Below are 18971 nucleotides of genomic sequence, written 5' to 3' on the forward strand. Positions count from 1 at the left end.
AACATTCCAAACAGCCTATCTCCTAGGATGGGGCAAGCTCTGTCGCATGTCATGCTGTTCCTGACATGTAGTTCACTGCGCTTCAGCTCTACCGCCCTGTAAAGGAATTTAAAGAAAATAATCTTTTGAGCTAGTTCCCTTCGGGCTGTTGGAAAGCTCAGTTTTATTGAGTAATTGGTTTGGGGAGAGGGTGGGTGCTAATTAAGACAAGCCCCAGATGGAGGATGGTTCACCCGCATCTCAGGTTGTAGGCTTGGGAGCTCTGCAGCTGAAAAATACAAACACGCAGACCTCAATGACCTTTAAAAGCACTAAGATCACCGCTCTTACAGAAACCTGGGGAGGTTGCCTGTCATAGATTTGTCAAATAGTATTTGATGGGTGTGTTCTGGCGTCGATGATGTTGTTTAGTTAAATACATGTTACTGTGGTTTTGTAAAGCATCTGCTTCAGTTTTTCAACTGCTGCAGTGTTCACCTGCTTTTGGGTCATCGAGCAAAACGGAGCAAACGCAGGAATCGCACCTTCTCTGAATGTGAAAAAGGCTGCTTTAAAGAGACAAGCGAATTTCACAAGCTCATCTTTCTCTGGAAACTGCCTTACGTGCTACAAACATCTGTACTCGTATGCTCCTCCTCCTCCACCACTTTTAGGCACCCTACATATCCTTTTACCCACTACCCCCCTCTCCCTTTAAAAACGACCTTCCATAACTAAAGCCTCAAGGGCAACACTCCTTAACTTATATTCTTCTTAACTTGCCATGAGATCATAACTTCCCTGTAGTGCACACACCTTTGCCCCCCTCGAATTGATCCGCCCGACCAGTAGCAAGACCAAACATGTAGAAACCTACACCAGAGATCTACATGCTGCCACTATAAAGCACCTGCTCACCCATGACAAAATACACTCAGAAGCAAAAAAAATTTTACGAACCTGTTCCATCAGCTGTTAGCCTAAAGTCCCCACTGGGTTTCCTTTACTGCCATGTGAGGTGGTAGTCTGGATGCAAACCGCCACAAATCTTTTCTTGGTAATCTTGACCCAGACTTGCCTAACATGCCTCCTGGGCTTCCAATCTCTTATCGAAGTATGGAATGGAGGGCCTAAAAAGGAAAACCCACTGCCACAGGTAGCCCTGATTTTCACTTGCTGTGAAAGCAGAACCCTTTTACGTTGCTTAAAACTAGTTCATAACCCCACCCCTTAACATTGGCAACCAATGACCTCCTCCTTGCTGTCCAGTCTGCACCACTTGCCCGAAGTGCATATAGGAGAACTGCCATTGTCACCCCCCCCCCCCCCCCCCCTCAAAGCCCCATTAGGTGAGATCGCACAAACATGAGAACCACCCCTTTGGCCTCCAGAACAGTTTCCGCTCTTCTTCCTTTGAACCCCGCTTTACCTTGGCTTACTTGTCTAGCAGTTTAAAAACTTCCACATAATCTCCCTTGCAAATCTTTTCTCCAGTTGAAGCCATCAAGTGTAATTGTAATAATAATTGTATTTATATAGTCCTTACTACCCCTGATGAGGCGTCAAATCGTTTTTCGATGAGTAGCACGCTACTCCGGAACCCAAAAAGGATTAGTATTGGATTAGTATAGGGAAATATGGCTGTTTACAAGCCACTGTACACAAATTCCTCGCTAGCCTGCTGGCAGTCCCCAGAAGTACCGCCAACATTATTACTCACACTGTGTTGGTCTTTCTTACATTGAGGATGTCATCAATATGGCACCTCTGTCACTGTGGGTAAAAATCTGGAGTTCTCCTTTTACAAAATGTTCTCATCAAGTCCTCGCCTACTGCATTAAATTAGATCACGGCGATAAGATTGGCTGGCTATATTAGAAAATCCTTTAAAGCCTCTTCATGTTCCACATTCATTCCACTCACCTAGTGAAGTGGACGATAACTTGAGGACCCTCATACACTACCTTTTTCTAACCAGCAGGGATTTAAAAAGGGCTAAAAAGTCTCAGGTTATGGACATTGTACACCACTATTTAGAGATTACTTCCGGTGAAAGTCCCGAACCATACTTAGCTTGGATTCCCAACCAGGAGCACAAGATTTTATTTAACTCGTTTCAGGTTAAGTACAGTTCACTTTTTGGCCACTTTACCCTGGCAGGGCTCTCGGTTTTCTTCCCTGCCCTACTGTCCTTTCGATGGCACCAGCCACCAATCCCTTTTCCGTTGTAGTTTTTTTTTTTTTTTTGTTGCATTTTTTCATTACCCCAGAGTTCAGTTTTTACGTCCCATTTTACAGATCAATGAATCTAGATCAGTTAGTCTGAGCCTTAAATTTCTGTAATGTTTGAACACCGAATTTATTTGTCATGCTGTAATTAGTTACATATCCTACTCCCTCAGGATTAGGAGACATTTAAGGGTTTTGGTAAATGGTTAGCACTGACTTGCTTTTAATGCAACTTTTTGAACCATTGATGTACCGTTGCGTTCTAGTTGAATTGTATGTTTAGGTTGAGCGCGGAAGCGCTCTGACATGTTGTAATCTATTTGTGGGCTTTTAACTACGCCCAGGTCACACCCATCACTATCACTCGTTCATGGGCTTGCATTTCAAAAATCCTTTGTTATGATTGGTAAATGCTTTACGCTGGTCCCTCCTTGGGGCAGTTTTGTTACCACCTTGGCCATCAACCCTGTTACATGGATAATTGCACGTTTGCTAATATGTTTGAGCGCCAGCATACTTCTTTTTCCTTTTGTGTCTCTTTTTTTGCGCTTATGGCGGCCGTGGCACTTTGAATCGGCTTGCTTATATCAACTGTTTTACTTTTCATTTTCAGCTTATGTGGCAAAAAAAATCCAGTAAGGAATTTACAATGCTAATAGCTCTAACTCGAGCAAACGCGAGACTCATTGCATTGCAAATGTTTATTTTATCGTGTTGCCGTCTTTTATGGCCTTGGTAGCCGAATAAAATATATTGATTGAATGACTGAGTTAATATGAGCGGTAGTCATGTGAGTCTACTAGTTGGAATGAATAGGATAATGGAGGGATAGAAAAGGGAAGCCTGTAGAAAGTGTTATTTGGGAGATCAAAGTAGATTGGGATGAGTATGGTGAGAGATGGAGGAGAGATACATGATGAAATAATTTAGATCGGGTTCTTTGGGAAATCATAGTAGTAAAATGAGGTTTGTGATGAGTCAGAGTGGAGTTAGAGGATATATTTAGAGAGGTATAGTGTTACACATAGAGTGGTGCATTGGATAGAGTCTGGTTTTATTTTTTTGTTCAGCAAGATTAAAATAATAAACTTATATACAGGGTAAACAGGTTCAAGGAAGATAATATATAGAGATTTAAAGGTGTATTTTATAAACTCCATCTTTCAAGTGTTGCTGTACTTTAAGGTAATTTCTTTGTGTATATAACGATTTCATTAAAATTTTCCTCACTATTTCAATAGTGATGCACTTGTAGATGAAATAGTTATGCTAATATTTACATATTGTAATAAATAAGAGCCCCATAAACATCTAATCAAATAACATTTATGAAAACTATTCAGTGACCTATGAACATGCTAAGGATAGAACTTATATGTATACTTCAGTCCCTTGTGGCAGGATTAATATGTGAAGCAGTTTAATGTGACAGTTGGCATCAAAAACATCTGATGGATTTTGGAAACCGAATCTCCTTGAACACGTGAGATTCTGTCTCTGAAACAAGTCAGGTGCTTTTGATGCCCTTGTCACATTACATGGCTTCACATATGAGAGATGGAGTGGCCGCAACTGTTTCTTGGAGTGGGACCTTGATGTAGTTAGCCCTGCTGTAAGGGACTGAAGTATGGATGTTTGGGGATCGCGACCCCTTTGCCACCTGCTGCATAAGGAGCACTGGGATAGTGAGGCTGAATGTATGTGGACTATATATATATATATATATATATATATATATATATATATATATATATAATACACCATAAGTAATGCATAAATTTGCGGGGTGTGTGCCTTCGCTGCATTACATGGCATATGCAGAGCGCACAGTTTTACTTAATCTGTGTGACTGGCCTGCCATCCTTCAGCCCCACAACTTGCTGTAACCCCTAAGTGGTGGAGGAACCCATTCCCAGCAGAGCGTCAGTGAGGGCTTGTGACATCACCTCGTGGCAGTGCCTCGTTGACCCCTGACACCTGGGTGCGGCCTACCTTGCTGCTGCGGAGCTTACCACAACCACTGCGCCACCCCGGCCTGCTACATTGGAGGGGGGAGAGACAGTGGTGGAGGCGTCGGTGGAGCACCTTGTTGTCATCTGAGCCAGTGGTCGCTGACCGCCACTGACATCCGCAGTGACTAAGGGACCATTGGAGTGCTGCCCAGAACGACGTGCCCATCCAGACATGGGCTGCGGGTACGCCCCAGCTCCGCACAGGCAAGGTGACTAGAACCGGCAGAGGCCCTCACCACGATCCTGGTACAACAAGTATCAGCCAACCAGTGCTTGGGACCGCTGGGGACCTAGCCCATCGGAACGGTGACCTGCACTGTTGTGGTTCCGCTCAGGCCTGGGTGTGCCTTGCAAGCTGTGGGTCCCTACTTGCAACCCCCACCAACGACTTGGGCAGAGCGCAAACTATGGGTGCATAGCACTGCACTGGACCACCACATGTTGCACTGTGAGGGCTGAGGGGAGCGCAGTGGCAGTCTCTCACCCAAACCAACACCTACTGCTGCTGACATTCTCCTAGACACTTTGCCCAGCAGCAAGTAAGTGCCTGGGGCCCCCTACCACGTCTATGCCCACTGGAACTCCCTACAAAAAGAGCGGGAGACCTCCCCCACTAGTTGGCATTTCCACATTGCACTACGTGCTTGGAGCACCCCGTGCCACCTAGCCCACTCCAGGGGGAGCTATTGCTGGGCCTAGGGGGAGATCTACACCTGTGAGAGGGCACCATCCCCTCCAGTTAGACAGTCTGATAATCCCACCCTGCTGATTCTCGCCGTATCGCAACAGACACCTGATGCACACACAAGAGCAGCTTTACACTATCAGAGTGGCGCCATTGCACCAGCCATTGACCCCCACCAGTGTACCATCTTCACCAGGGGCTGCCGCGCCCCGCACTGAACTGCCTTCCTTGTGGCACAGTGTCCTTGTCTGGCCCCTACAGCCAGGGCATCTCCAGCCCTGCAACACTTGTGCTATGATCCCCGGTGGCTGGCCCTAAAAGTCCACAGCTGTGGAGCACTCCTTTCCCAGCACTACCGCTGAAGGGGACGGGGACTGCTGGGGGTTAGACATATGAACAACACCTGTGCACCACTGCTCTGACTAGACGAAGCCCACCCTGCGGGCCGATTCTGCGACCAACCATGGACCGGCTGAGATCCGCCACGCCAGCCCCCCCCCGGGGCCCAACCCGACCATTGTGCCGGAAACCCCAGGGCGTCTGCGTCCTCATCAATGTCTGCCTAGCTGGATCAGGTCGTAACTGCCATTGAACATTCCAAAGTGTCATAGTCCCATCTGGGGACACTCACAACAGAATTAAGTCTCCTCCGAGACCATCATCAGAAACTAATAGACAATGTCACCAAAGGAGAAAAGACCTGACTGAAATTGATCATCAAGTAACAGAACAAAAAGCGATGATCTGAGATCTACGAACTAGGGTGCAGCGCCTGGAGATCCAGGCTGATGATGCGAAGGCCGCTCTGTAGGAAAAATGTCTGCATTTTGGGTTTCATGGAGGGAGTGGAAGGACAGGACCCCATATCATTTCTCAAGACCTGGTTCAAAACGTTCACGCGGGACACAGACCTCACACCCTTTTATGCCATAGAGAGAGCTCATCAGCTGCCAGCGGCCACCCCCTCCAGGTGCCCAGTCGTCCCATGCTAGCCAGACTTCTACTATACCGGGAGAGAGATCATCTTGCGCACTGCCCAGCAAGGTACCCCATTGTGAATGGAAGATTAGATCGTTATGGTCTTCCCAGGCTACAAGCGCATTGTACAACAACAGAGAACATCTTTTCTGGCAGTGAAGCACCGCCTCTGAGACCTGGACTTAGAATATGCATTGCTATTCCCTGCTCACTTGAAAATTATCGCAAACGAGAAAAGCTGCTTTGCCACTGCTCCAATGGAGGCTTGAGACTGGTTGGACCATCAGAATGATGGCAGGACCCAGCACTGCCTGGACACCCCTCCGGGTGCAGCCCAACGGCAACAGTGCCGTAGGACCAAGATGAAATCAGTGACTACCTCCCCTCCCCCATGCTTCCAAATGCCAGACTCCCAACCTAGAAAAAATCATCGCAGATTGCAGGAAAGCCCTGAAGGCGGTAGCCAACCTTGGGTTGATGGCGGCCTCAACTGGTGGAGACTCTGGACCCCACATTTTCACTTAGGATGAGGACTCACTGGGGAAAGACAGCACCCAACAAGACTCGAGGTTCCTGCTTGCTGTAAGGTTACAAATTACAGACAACTTAGTCTAGATGCTGTATCCTTTGTAAATGTTTGCAGTGCATTCCTTTGGACTAGATGATTTGACTAATGTAATGGAGGGCTTCTCCCCTCCCATGTCTCTTTCCAAGTCCTCATTTCTTTCTAGTGTGCACTACAGATTTCACAGTCTTTGTATCTAGTAGCTGCACACACCTCTGAACCTCCCTGATTTAACACATGGCCCCACAACCCTCTTCATCACGTCCCCACCATGCATTCTGTGTCATACCCACACATCCAAAAATTACCATTGAAATACAGCCGTTCCTCCAGACCCCCACCCCCCTCACCTCAGGCTGCCCTGCCATACAGGCGGCCTCTCCTCCCACACCCTAAAGACATTTGACACACTCGACTTGTCAAACACACGTATTGACCTCCAGAGTGCGCACAGGATGCTTGCCCACCTATCTCATGTGCCACAACCCTGAGTACCAGTAAAGCATGCTGAAGACTTCCTGGTTGGGCACGCCACTGGTTGTAGTATGCCCGCCCTGTTCTCTATTTGCTGATACATTGAGTTTGTGGTGGTTGTTTGCCCTATCCACTGTGGTGATGAGTGAACACAGTTACTCCACCTTACCCCAAGATGCTAGTGACACTGGTGACAGAAACAACTTCCCAATTGTCTGCCCCTGTCCCTCCCTCCCCCCAGACTTCCCCACCCCAACAGCGTGAATAATGCTGGTCACAGCCATGAGGTTCTTCACACTTAATATTCACAGCATGCACACAGCAAGGAAACTCTATGGTCTGCTCCTACACACGACGACAAAAAAAACAAGTGGTGTTCCTCCAAGAATCGCACACCACCTTCGAGGAACTCGCACACCTCTGCCGGAGGTAGCGGGGTACACAACATGCCACAACATATTCTACCTATGCGCTCTGATCTGGGTGAGAGCCGGGGGTCCCCTTTTAGGAAACAGGAGTCATAATAGATAAGGTGGGCTGATATGTATTGCTGGAGGGTCTCTTCAGTGGCACGTCCATCCTTTTAGGGAGTATATATGCCCCTAATGTAGAACCGAGCCCCTTTTAGGAAAAGCTGTCTACCCTTCTAGCCCAAAAGACCGACCTTCCTTCGCTGCTGGGTGGTGACTTCAATTGTGTCCTGGACATAGCCCTAGACAGGTCACTCCTCCCCACCCCTCCCCCCCCCACCACAATCCCCTCCCAGTTTCCAGGCCACCCATTTCAGGGCCTGGATCCAACATTGGTCCCTCCTGGACGTATGGAGAGCCCAGCACCCCACAACGAGATTGTATTCTTTTCACTCCATACTATTTAACATTTATATATGCCTGGATCGCTTCCTCTGCATCGAGTTCCTCTATATGCGCACACAACACTCAGACTGCCTGGAAAGAGTAATCTCAGACCACGATGTGCATATAGTAGATCTCGAGTCGCTGCCTCTGCCCCATTGTGGCACCTTCCACGGGACACATTAGAGGAGCCTGCATTCCTGGAAATGCAGAGTACGCACATACAACAATACTTCACAGAAAACCTCCATACAACATCCACTGGGTGATTGGGGTGGGATACATTTACATTGGTAATGGCATACAAGAGATAGTGGGGGTCTGCAGGATCCTGGAATGGGAGCTCAATGATTTGAAACCCAGCTTGCTGACCTTGGGAAGAAGTCTGCGACTGCTGCCGCAGACCTCACCCAATATACCACAGGGAAATAAATACATGCCTCAATCCTCGAGCGTCTTATGCACTTTAATTTTGCCACGCACATCACTAGGACACATAAAGAGACCAGTAAAGATTGGGTGATTGATTGTGTGCCTGGTTAAACATAACAAAACTATGAACCCGATTCTAGAACTATAAGTCCCCTCAGGTGGAGTGGTCCACATGCAAGAGGAGATCCTCCGGTATTTTCTTACATACTACACCCACGTCTCTAAAGCCCCCCAGCCATACTTCACACAGACATAAAAGGCTTCTTTTCTGCCATCGCACTCCTGCGTGTTCCTGTGGCGATCATGGTCGCATTGGACGCTCTGATAACAGGACATGAGATCAAGCAAGCAATAAAGGACCTCGTGCACAACAAGGTTGTCCCAGCACTTATTCAAATGGATCAAAATGGTTTTGTCCTCGGGAGGAACACCTCACAAAATATCCGCCGACTTTTTCATATCCAGTACCAGGTCCAAGACAAATACCTGCAGGCAGCTTCCTGATCCTGGACATAGAGAAGGCGTTTGACGCCCTCTCTTGGGACCAGCTCTTCCAGGTTCTACCACGTATGGGCTTTTGGCCGCACCCCTTGGCATATATGTGGCTACTATACACCGACCATTAATCGCGGGTACGGCTGGGTCCACTAGTGTCAGCCCCATTACAGGTGGAGAGGAGCAACTAGGCAGGATTCCCACTCTCCCACTTGCCCTTCGCCCTAGTAATGGAACAATTGGCAGTTCGCCTACATGAGGAGAGTCAGCACTGGGGCAGCCCCCTTTGGAACTAGGTGCATGCAGTTTCATTATACGCGGATGACCTACTTGTATATCTCAAAGATGTGAAATTACCCCGACCCCTTTACACAACACACTCACTGCATCCGCTGCGGTCTCTGGCCTTCAAGAAAACTGGTCTAAGCCAGGGGTCTATTTCCTGTATCCTGATAAATCAGAGCAGGGCATCTGCTTGGGGCAGTGGGGAGGCTGGGACGAGACTGCAGTGGTATCCAGAGGCAGACCAATACCTGTAAGTATGCCTTTATGACACCACGTCCGACCTATATATGAGGTCACCCCCTGCTGGACACTTGCGAGAATCTGTTCACAAATGACCTTTTGGCGGGCCCCCCCAACTTGCCCCCATCAGCAAGATAGCCCTTGCAAAAATGATAGTCCTGCCACGGTTATTGTATTACTTTGCTAATCTTCCTCTTATTCCCCCTTGCTCCTTCTTTAAAGAGCTAGACTCTATCCTTGGTTCCCTCATTTGGGGTGTGCAATGCCACCAGGTTGCACTGGGGACAATCAGCTGCTGACCGGATGGGGGGGGGGGTGACTCTGGGCATCTTCCTTCAAGCATACTTCCTAGCAGTCAGTTACAATGGCTGTCGTGCTGGACAGCGGGCCGCTCTATGGGTGAGGCGTGCGATGACCAAGGTGAAATCTCTCCAGCCTCGTTGTGCAGCCTCTTATTCCCTAGAGCCCCCCTTAGCCGTGGTCCCTTCAAGTGTCGATAGCGTGGTCCTGCACACTCTGCGTACACCACCTTTCACCAAATAAATTTGCCTACACTCCAAACATCCCTCTGGTGTGGCGACCCTGGACATTACACCACAACATCAATGACACTTTGGAAGTCCAGCTCCCTACACACTATGGGAGACCTCCACACAGAGGGCCTCATGATTCTATTCAACCAGTTGGAGGCAGACCATGGGTTTGCAGTCCTAGCATTACTACTGGCAATCCGCATACTCACACTTCACTGGCACTCGGCAACCCTGCCACTAGTGGAGGCATCGCAAGGGGCCCTGCGTAAGTGGAGAGCGGCTGAAGAGGCGCTCCGTGGCGGGGAGTTACTCAGCCTCCGCAAATGCTGTATCTCCAACAATTGGGTAATGATCCTCTCATTTCCATCAATACACATAAGATGTTTCAGATCTGCACTGATAAGCACCACTACGTCCCTTCCCACTCCCCATCCAACCTGCCCGCAATACACCTGCCTAATTCCCCCTCACCTCCCCTGCCCCCCATTTCCCCATACCCCATTTGTACCCCGCCCACTCCCCGGCAGAAACACCCCGTATTTTGGTTATTCATAATTTGTAAAATGGAATGTATGTTCCTGAAGACTATGGTAGACCATGAGACTCGTACTCTGTAACTATCCATGCATGCCAATGTGAACAATGCCGAATTAACTCCACTGTGAGTTCATCACCTTGTTTCAATAAAAATACATTTAATAAAAAAATGTGTATTTACATTTGCTAAGCAGACTTAAAGAACATCTATACGTGTTAAACATAATTACACATTTGTACAAAGACATACACATATCTAGATACATACATGTAATTTCATATTCACAGGGATATGCTGTACATTAGTGTTTGAATATGGTGGTTATGTAGGAAAGAGCCTACTCTTGAGTAGTCTTCTGAAGATAATATGGTTATCCGTGGCTCTTGTGTTTGAGGCTGGTGAATTTCATAGTTTGACTGCTTGAACAGAGAAAGATGTACCGTTTTTTAGACGAGTTGCAAATTTGGAGCGGTTGTTTTTGTTGTTGAATTTAGTGATTTTATTTCTGATGAAAAGTGGTCCTGTTCCATGTATTGCTTTGTGGTTGATACAAAGTAGCTTGAAGATGGATCTTCTGGCAACCGGTAACCTGTGTAGGGCCCTCAAGGCTGGGGACGTAGGCTCGTGGGCTTTAAATGTAGGAGTAGTCTGGCAGCAAAATTTGATAGGTATTATCCGTGGTAGAGGCCATTGGCTTAATCCAGTTCAGACAGTACAAGAGAGATAGTAGCCTGGACCTTGTGTGGAAATCCCAGGTGGGGGAAGATGCTTTGAATAGTTTTCATAGTAATGAAGCTTGATCTTGCTAATTTATCCATGGTAGTTCCAAGGTTTCTTACTTACTTACTTTAAAAGGTGGTTGTGGATCGTCAAGCCAGGTGCAGAGCGGGTCATAATTTTTCCAGTTGCCACATGTGAGTATTTTGGTTTTGGAAGCATTCATTTGGAAAAGGCTCCGTTGTCCACTGATCAGCATCTCTGAGGCACCTGATGATTTTTGAGTTCCAATGTCTTTGGGGCTTTCCATATAAGGAGTATTTGTGTCTCATCTGCATAGTTCTAGCATGTGTGCTGAAATTCATTGATCATTCTATGTAATGACTGCATGTAGATTTTGAAAAGCATTGGTGAGCTGATAAAGCCGAGAGGAACCCCTGCTTTTGTGAAGTACAGTTTGGATGAGAAAGGAGGAGATGGATGACATTTGTTCTGTTTCCATGGTAGGATGTGATGTTGAGAGCAGTCCCTTCTATGCCTACTTTGTAGAGTTTTTGTACTAGTGTCATGGCCAAGTGTGTCAAAGGCAGCTGAGAGGTCTAAGAGAAGTAGTGCATCAACCCTGTTCTGGTCTGCTGTGTTTTTAAGGTCATCCCGGATGGCAGTGAGGGTAGATTATGTTCCTCTTCCTGGGTGGATTCCTGTTCTGTAGTCTGAAAGTATGGAGTTATCTTCAATGAATTGTGACATCAGGCCAAATGCTGCTATGTCAGTCTGCTCAGAAAAGGTCCATTTGTAATCGGTAAGTAGTTGTTTGGGTCATGCCAGTGCAGGTTTGTGTTCTTTTAATAATGGGCCTATGTGTGCCTTTTTTTAGGCGATCAGGAAAGATTCCCACAGTTAAAGAATTATTGATGGTTCTTCTCCCTAGGGTGGCAGCTGAGGTAGTTAGAAAAATGTTTTTGAAGGTTTATGGTGGAGAAGGGTCAGAAGGCTGGCCTGCTTGCTTTGACCAGATCCATACATTCACTTTCTGATATTTGTTTGAAGGAATGCAGAGGATAGGTTAGCCTACTATGGAAGGGAGTTTTCGAAAATGAGTTGGTGCTGGTGGTTTTCCTCTGTTTTTAACAAAGGAGTCCAACATGTCTGGTTTGGTTGTATAATGATTTGCCAGTTTGCCAATTAATTCTTAATTCTTGAGTAATGAGATGAGTTCCTTTTGTGCGTTTAGGTTACGGTGATAATTTTATAAAATGATTTATTTGCACATTTAGCTTTTAGAATTCTGTCCCAATAGTAACTTTTTTTTCTTTTTTCTTTTTTGATTGTTGAATTGCATATTCTGTTAAGTTTCTGTAGGAAAAGTTTGTCTTAATTGCAGTTTGTTTGAGCCAAGTGTGTTGCCCCTTTCTAATTGGTTGTTTATCTCTTTTAGTTCTATATTCTCCAAGGTGCTTGTTTTCTTTTTGTCCTGTTTTGTTGTTCTTAGTGGTATTAGGAAATAAAAAGCTTCCTGTAGCCACTCATAAAGTTTTTTAATGGAATTTATTGTGTCGAAATCTGTGTTGAAAGTTAGTTCTGTTTCTAAGTAATGAAAATTGAGTTTGTTCCACGGTTGATAGGAAGATGCATGTAAGTTGTTATTCAATGTGTTGCTTTGTGGTGTTTTAAGTTGGAACACTAGCAAATGGTGGTTTGACTATGTGTCTGGAGTAATCCTTAAAAAGGTACCTATTCTGGATTTGCAAAAATGACATCTAGGATGTGTCCAGTGATGTTTGTGGATGGTCTGATGTAGGTTGAGTGTGTTTGGCCAGTGAGGTATAGTTTTTGGATGGGCAGATTGGGTTTGTCACCACGAATGCATAGGCTGGCGTGTAGTGTTATAAAGTTTTAAACTTTGTCTAGAAGTGTGTCTGGGAATGTTGCATTGGTAGGTGGTGGTGTGTAAAGCAGAAGGATGTTACAGGAGGAAGTTGATGTAGGGTTGTATCTTATGATGAGGGCCCTAGAACCTTGTATGAAAACGTGCGATTTATTGTTTGCTTGACTATAACGGCTAGGCATCCTCCTCTTTTGCTATACAATTGTGTGTGATAGTTGGATAACCTGTTAGAAAGGCTTTGTGTAATACTTGGGCCTGTCATCTTCTGACTATGATTCAGTTATGCAAAGTAAGTAAGTTTGTGTGTCAGTGAGTAGGTCGTAGATGTGGTGTTTTTTTAGAGAGTGATAGAGCATTTATTAGTAGGCAGTTTAGAGATTGTGTGTTGGTGGAGGTGTGACTTTGTTTTGTAGAAGAGTGAGCAGTAAATTTTGAACTTGTAGCAGGTGTGCCATTAGTGGAGGTATTTGCTGTATGAGAATAGCAATAGTGTTTTTCTATATTCTATGCCTCATCCAGCAGGCTTAGAAGGCATTTTGATGAGTGCGAATGCATAGTTGGTGGAGATGGTGGTTGAGAGTGAGTTAGTGAGCTGCGTTTTTTTTGTAGGGTAGCCTTGTGCAATAGACATGGAGATGCGAAGTTGCGAGGAGCGGCGTGTTGTTTTACTTCTTTGTGTTTGTTCAAGGTGGAAAGTGTATGGTTTAGAGGTGGTGGTGGAGCATGTGGGTCATGGCGTAAGGCTCTAAATTGTGCAGTGGATGAGAGGTAGGTGAATGAAAGTTGTTGTGTTGGCCTCTTTGTGTTATGTGGTTGTGAAGAGAAAATTTGGGAGCAAAGAAGGTTTAGAATGTGTATTATCTGTGTAGTCAGGAGAGTGAGACGTGGGTGTATGTTTCTAATTTGGTACAGAATGTATGATGAAATTGAGTGGTTGTGTTATGCTTTGTTTTTGTGGTGTAGCAAGAGAAGATATTTATGAAATGGTTTTCTTAGAAGGATTTGTGATTAAAGTACTGTTGGTGGGTGGAAGGTGAATAGTAAAGACGGTGATGTGTTTAGGAAAAGAGTGTATGGTGTGTGAGAGGGGATGGACAAGAGTTATGAGTGTGTGTTAGATTTGATAACTGGTAAAGGTAATATGTGTGGTGGATTGGAGTGTAAGGATTGTTTGTGTGCTTTTGATGAAATGAGGAGGAGGGCCCACAAGGGCTTAATGACTCCAGTGTATTTCAGTTCCTTATGTTTTATCTCTATAATTTCTTTTTAATGATTCTCACCTTTGTAACCTCCACTTTTCTCCGTATCTTTCTTAATGTCGTATACCAAAAATCGCTTCATCAGGGTCTGTTATCTTACCCATAACATACTGTCTTGTTGTCAGCCGCCCTGCCCCTCAACCTTGTCATTACCACACTCCGACCTCACACAATAGACAGCACATTTTACTTCCCTCCTCTAATACCCAACACCATACCTGATTTCATTGTTGGGGCCGTACTGAAACCTGCCTTCCTGGAACAGTTTTCTGCCAGTGTGACTGTTCTTGCTGTGGCACTGCTGTTTTTTTATTTTCACCTTGTAACACATCAACTCTGCCCTTCACATTAAATATCATGGGCCCTTGACGGTCGAACACCTTCTCTGACCACGACCTCCACTTCTCTTGCAACTTGGTATTGTTGCCCCCACACTTCTTTTTCCGTCTCCCCCTCTTCCACTTCAACTTCATCATCATGATTATCCAACTCAGTATCTTCTAAGCAGCCCAAGCATTATCATTATATATGGTCTGCCTATGTGAGTCGGCACCGTGAAAGCGTAATGGGAACTAAAGAGCCATGCAAAGCTCTGCCCTTGGTAAAAAGGTTGCGGTCTATGTGTGTCAGCCTCTGTATTATTTTGAAGGTATGGGCACCTGGCTCGCCTTGGTGTCTCCCCTAGAGCCTTCCATGTTTTCGAACTCTCTCTCAGGCCCTGAGTCGTCAATTTGTTTCCCCTTCCTTGATGTATATTTTTTAACCCCTCCATCCCTCCCTTGCGGTCTATTTTTCTCTTCTGGGTAATAGTAACACCTTATATTTACAGCTTTTTGAAGTGGCAGTAGTGCATTGTGAAACACTGGATAAAACATAAGTTATTATCAGTGTTTGCATGGATGTTTTGTGTCTGTGTGCACGATCTTTACAAAAGCAACCCTGTTAGCTTTGTCAGTGATTGCTTTTTATCTCATACATGTATCCTTTCTAAAATTAAAATAGAAGAAAATACCCAATGAACTGTAGTTGGCTTATGAAGGTTAAGAACTCTTTGAACTGAAATCTCACAAGTTCCACAGCATATTAACCTCGGAAATTCTTCGTCTTAAGTTATTGTTTCCTGCAAGTCTTTAGGTAGTTTACACGTGTTGTTCTCATTGATGACGTCTCTTATCATTGTGGTCATTCATTGAGTTATTAAATAACTCAACTTCTTCGCATGTTTACTGTCCAGCATCATGGCAGAATTATTACGCTTTGTACAAGGACAAGTTGACTACCTTGAAAACTTGTATTTAAATGCATTTCCAACGAGAACGTTTATTAAAATCCTTTTCCATTAGTGATCAAATGAAAGACTGTAACACTTAATGTATAGAAGTGTAGTTTACATTTATGTTCCTCTTCTTATAGAGCTTCTCACATGGTCATCGCTTTTGTCAAACAATATCCCGATCATCTGGTTATTAATCTTGACAAGGTATGTTTTTAAACAAACAATGTTAAGGTATTTTCAATGTCTACTAATGCAATTGCTCACAGGTTGTTTGTTTTAAATGAAATGTATGTCATGTGTCATTCCACACTTTGTGCCATCGCCTTATTGGCTATAAGATATGTTTTATTGCTGTGGCACTGAAGCTTGGAACTGCTACATCTGCACCAGCAGACCCTGGGGATTCCCCATGGTCGAGAGGTAAGGCAGTTTCAGGTTTTCACTCTAACTCACGAGTGATGGTCTCTATTATTGCTCCAAAATGTATTTCTGTTTAAAGCATTGTTGCTGAATCACTTACCTATCTATGATTTGTACTGTGCTTCTTTTGTTTAATTTGTACTGTTTTACTTGTTTTTCTGTAGTCTAGCACACCTTATTGACTTGACAATGTTCCCTGACTGACGGTGACCCCTGCAACCCCTGATTTTTCACTTCAGTCCCAATCCCAGTTTACTGCCTCCTTGTGTCTTCAGCCCAGCTGAACTACAGGCTGTTTTTTCTTCTTCTGTAGTCCAGTGTGGACCAGTCACCACCCACCCCTTTCACCCCTTCTTAGTCTCTCATCCCTTGGCATCTATTATTTTACAATCTGGAAGTCCATTTCAGAGCAGAGAGGTTAAGGTCCATTTCCTGTGAAGCCATTTAGGCAGGTCTAGATCCGAATTCGTCTTCAATTCTTATCCATTCTGTACTTCTCTCTCCTACAACCCACATAACCCTAATAACTATTTCCTTCCACAGTATTACTCTTCCAATGGTTCTCCAGTTCTGGTTATCGAGTCACTCTTAATATCAGATAATCCTTGTTCTTTTCTTTCCATAACCTTTGCACTCAATGGAGTTGTTCTTTAACTCCTGGTGGACTCTTTAGACCATACTTCTATCACTTGTTCCTTTAAGTGGATGTCTCCTTTTCTGCTCTTGGATGGACTGCAGAAAACATATTCCTTTATTTCTTTAGTTATCTTACTCTGAACGCTGCTCCTTCCCGCTTCTCCTTGTTCATAGTTTACCTCATAACACAGGCTCCCTCTTTCAGTTGTGCCTATCCCTGGATTGCTCCTCTTCCACTGCTGGGTGGGCCCCACTCTGCATGCTCCATCTATTAGTTTTGTTTTTCATTGGGTTGCTCCTCATTCACTCCTGAGTGATCCCCAGTAGATTAGATTTATTGTTTCTTTTGCAGGCCTTCTCTATTGGTCACCCCTCTCTGCTCCTGGGTGGACATCCGAGTTCATCTTCCCTTCCACCTTAAGCCATCCCACCCTAATAGCTTGCTTCTCTTTGTCTGATAGGGCACCCCATAGAGCACGGATGCCAAACCATTTTCATTGAGGGCCAGATTGCAACATTTTTGGGAACCAATGGGCCATTTGAGTAAAGCAAGCGAGCCAGACCAGAACAAAAGGTACTTTGGTTGAGCTCAACTATGTATCATTGTTTGGATAGCACTGTGTTTTATGAATTTTCCAGCTGTCACAGCGCTTTACTCCTTGCCTACCTATCCTTAAAACCTCAGCTCACTGAGCCTTCAGGCACCTGCATTCATTCTTCAGTAAATGCAGGGACGCTTGTGTTTTTTTTTTTTTTTTTTTTACATGCTATTTGTTACCACAGTCATTACGTTTCATAACAATGACAATGTGCTTAATTTGCAGCAGTACAGATCACTGGTACATATCCTAGTGAGCTAGCTTGGTTTCTTCATGCAGCTATTGTAGATATCTTTGTGTAACCTGCAGGTCACAATCTCCGGTCCAGTGAAATACTTCTGTAGGTTATTTTCCTTGTGCAAATATCTGCATGCTGTGTGTGGGGATACGTTTGAATCCTTGCAGTGCTTCGTTTTTCAGATGTTAATGTAATGATTGCCATTCAGTTTGGAAGTTCTACTATTAAATGCCAAAACACAGCATACTGATCAAATCCATGCCTCTTACAGTATTCATTCAAAAGCCACTGGGCATTTGCATAACAAACTTCACTTTTGTTTGTTAAATGTAGTGCCATCGCCCTTTTTATTTTTTCTAAATACATGCAGTGCTTAATTTGTGCTGGGGTTGCAGGTTATGTGCTCCAGGACTGATTGGGGACTTGGACTTATTTTTCATCATTAGACTTTGACCCAGTGCAAAAGAAATAAAGGCAGAAAGAGGAAGAGAAAAATAAGAAAACAGTGACCTATGGAGCAAGCCTGTATAAAACAAGCATTTGCAATACAATGAGTCTCGCGTTTGCTCGAGTTAGAGCTATTAGCATTGTAAACTCCTAACCGGACTTTTCTTGCAACATAAATTGAAAATTAAAAGTAAAACAGTTTCACATAACTAACAAGACTTTTCTTACCACATAAACTGAAAAGTTAAAGTTTCACATAAGTGAGCCTACGGCCACAATCAACGCAAAGCAGACACACAAAGGGAAATAAAAGTTCCCTCGCAGTGAATCCTATTGGCAAAAATGCAATTATCCATGTAACTGGCAAAAGTGCAATTACCTATGTAACAGGATCGATGTCATGCAAAGCGCTCAACTACTGCCCAACGAGATTCCGCTGCGAAATAAAGAGAAAAAGTAGTTGAGAAACCAGACGGAAAACATGGAGCCTCGTATGTTTTCAGTAGTTTGTCGGTGCGCTCGAGAAGGGCTAAATACCAGAAAAGGCATGACGTATGCATGCCTTTCAGTAATGAAAGCAAGCGGATTTTAATAGGCAAGCCCACGAACCAATGAAAGTGACTGATGTGACATAGGTGTGGTTAGAAGCCCAAAGAGAGATTACAACAGGGGGCGGAGCGCTTTGTGCTCGTCCCTAAAAAAAGGAGTTTTTGAGAGTGAAATAAAGAAACAAAGGTGGGGATTGCAAAAAGGCATGAGTTGAAATTAAATCTATACAACTTTAGTATTCCACAATTCAGCATTTGGCAGCAGTGGCTGCAGGATCTGGTCCCTGCGCCTTTCTTGTTAAGTAAAGCACTGAGCTCATACATTGATTTTCTTGCCCTTTTATACAGTAAGGTAGGATTGGAACGAGAAGAAAGCTGCACAATGTTGTGTGATGGGCTGGTTCATCACTTGTACAAGGTGTGACTGTTTCAACTGAAGGTATATTGACTGCTGGGTGGCTAATTTGAGTGGCCTGCTAACACCTAATTAGGATACAAACACCAAGGGGGGCGGCGGCTGTCATTTGTTTGCTCAGTCCAGAGCAGTTTCACCAGGAGCTTCCTACAGTGTGTGTGTGCAGGACTCACTGTCATTGCTTTATGGGTCAAGACAAAGATAAGGTAAAACAAAAAAAAAACCTGAA

General features: G+C 44.7%; 1 protein-coding gene and 1 long non-coding RNA gene across 4 annotated transcripts in view; one reads left to right on the forward strand and one right to left on the reverse strand.

Annotated features, from left to right (window-relative positions):
* Positions 1-18971, reverse strand: part of LOC138250355 (uncharacterized) — a 181222-nt gene that overhangs the window by 50984 nt on the left and 111267 nt on the right. Inside the window, exon 3 of one of the 3 annotated variants that reach the window (XR_011194940.1) lies at positions 18159-18215. The exons of the other annotated variants lie outside the window; for them this stretch is intronic. This is a non-coding gene — a long non-coding RNA (uncharacterized lncRNA). The remainder of the gene's footprint in view (positions 1-18158; positions 18216-18971) is intronic. 3 annotated transcript variants of the gene reach the window in all.
* TGDS (TDP-glucose 4,6-dehydratase) overlaps positions 1-18971 on the forward strand; it is a 377842-nt gene that overhangs the window by 39377 nt on the left and 319494 nt on the right. The window contains exon 2 of the mRNA XM_069205136.1: positions 15577-15643. Within this exon, the coding sequence (XP_069061237.1) occupies positions 15577-15643 (67 nt within the window). The remainder of the gene's footprint in view (positions 1-15576; positions 15644-18971) is intronic.

This window comes from Pleurodeles waltl, chromosome 8 (genome assembly GCF_031143425.1).
Source record: "Pleurodeles waltl isolate 20211129_DDA chromosome 8, aPleWal1.hap1.20221129, whole genome shotgun sequence".
Taxonomy (NCBI): domain Eukaryota; kingdom Metazoa; phylum Chordata; class Amphibia; order Caudata; family Salamandridae; genus Pleurodeles; species Pleurodeles waltl.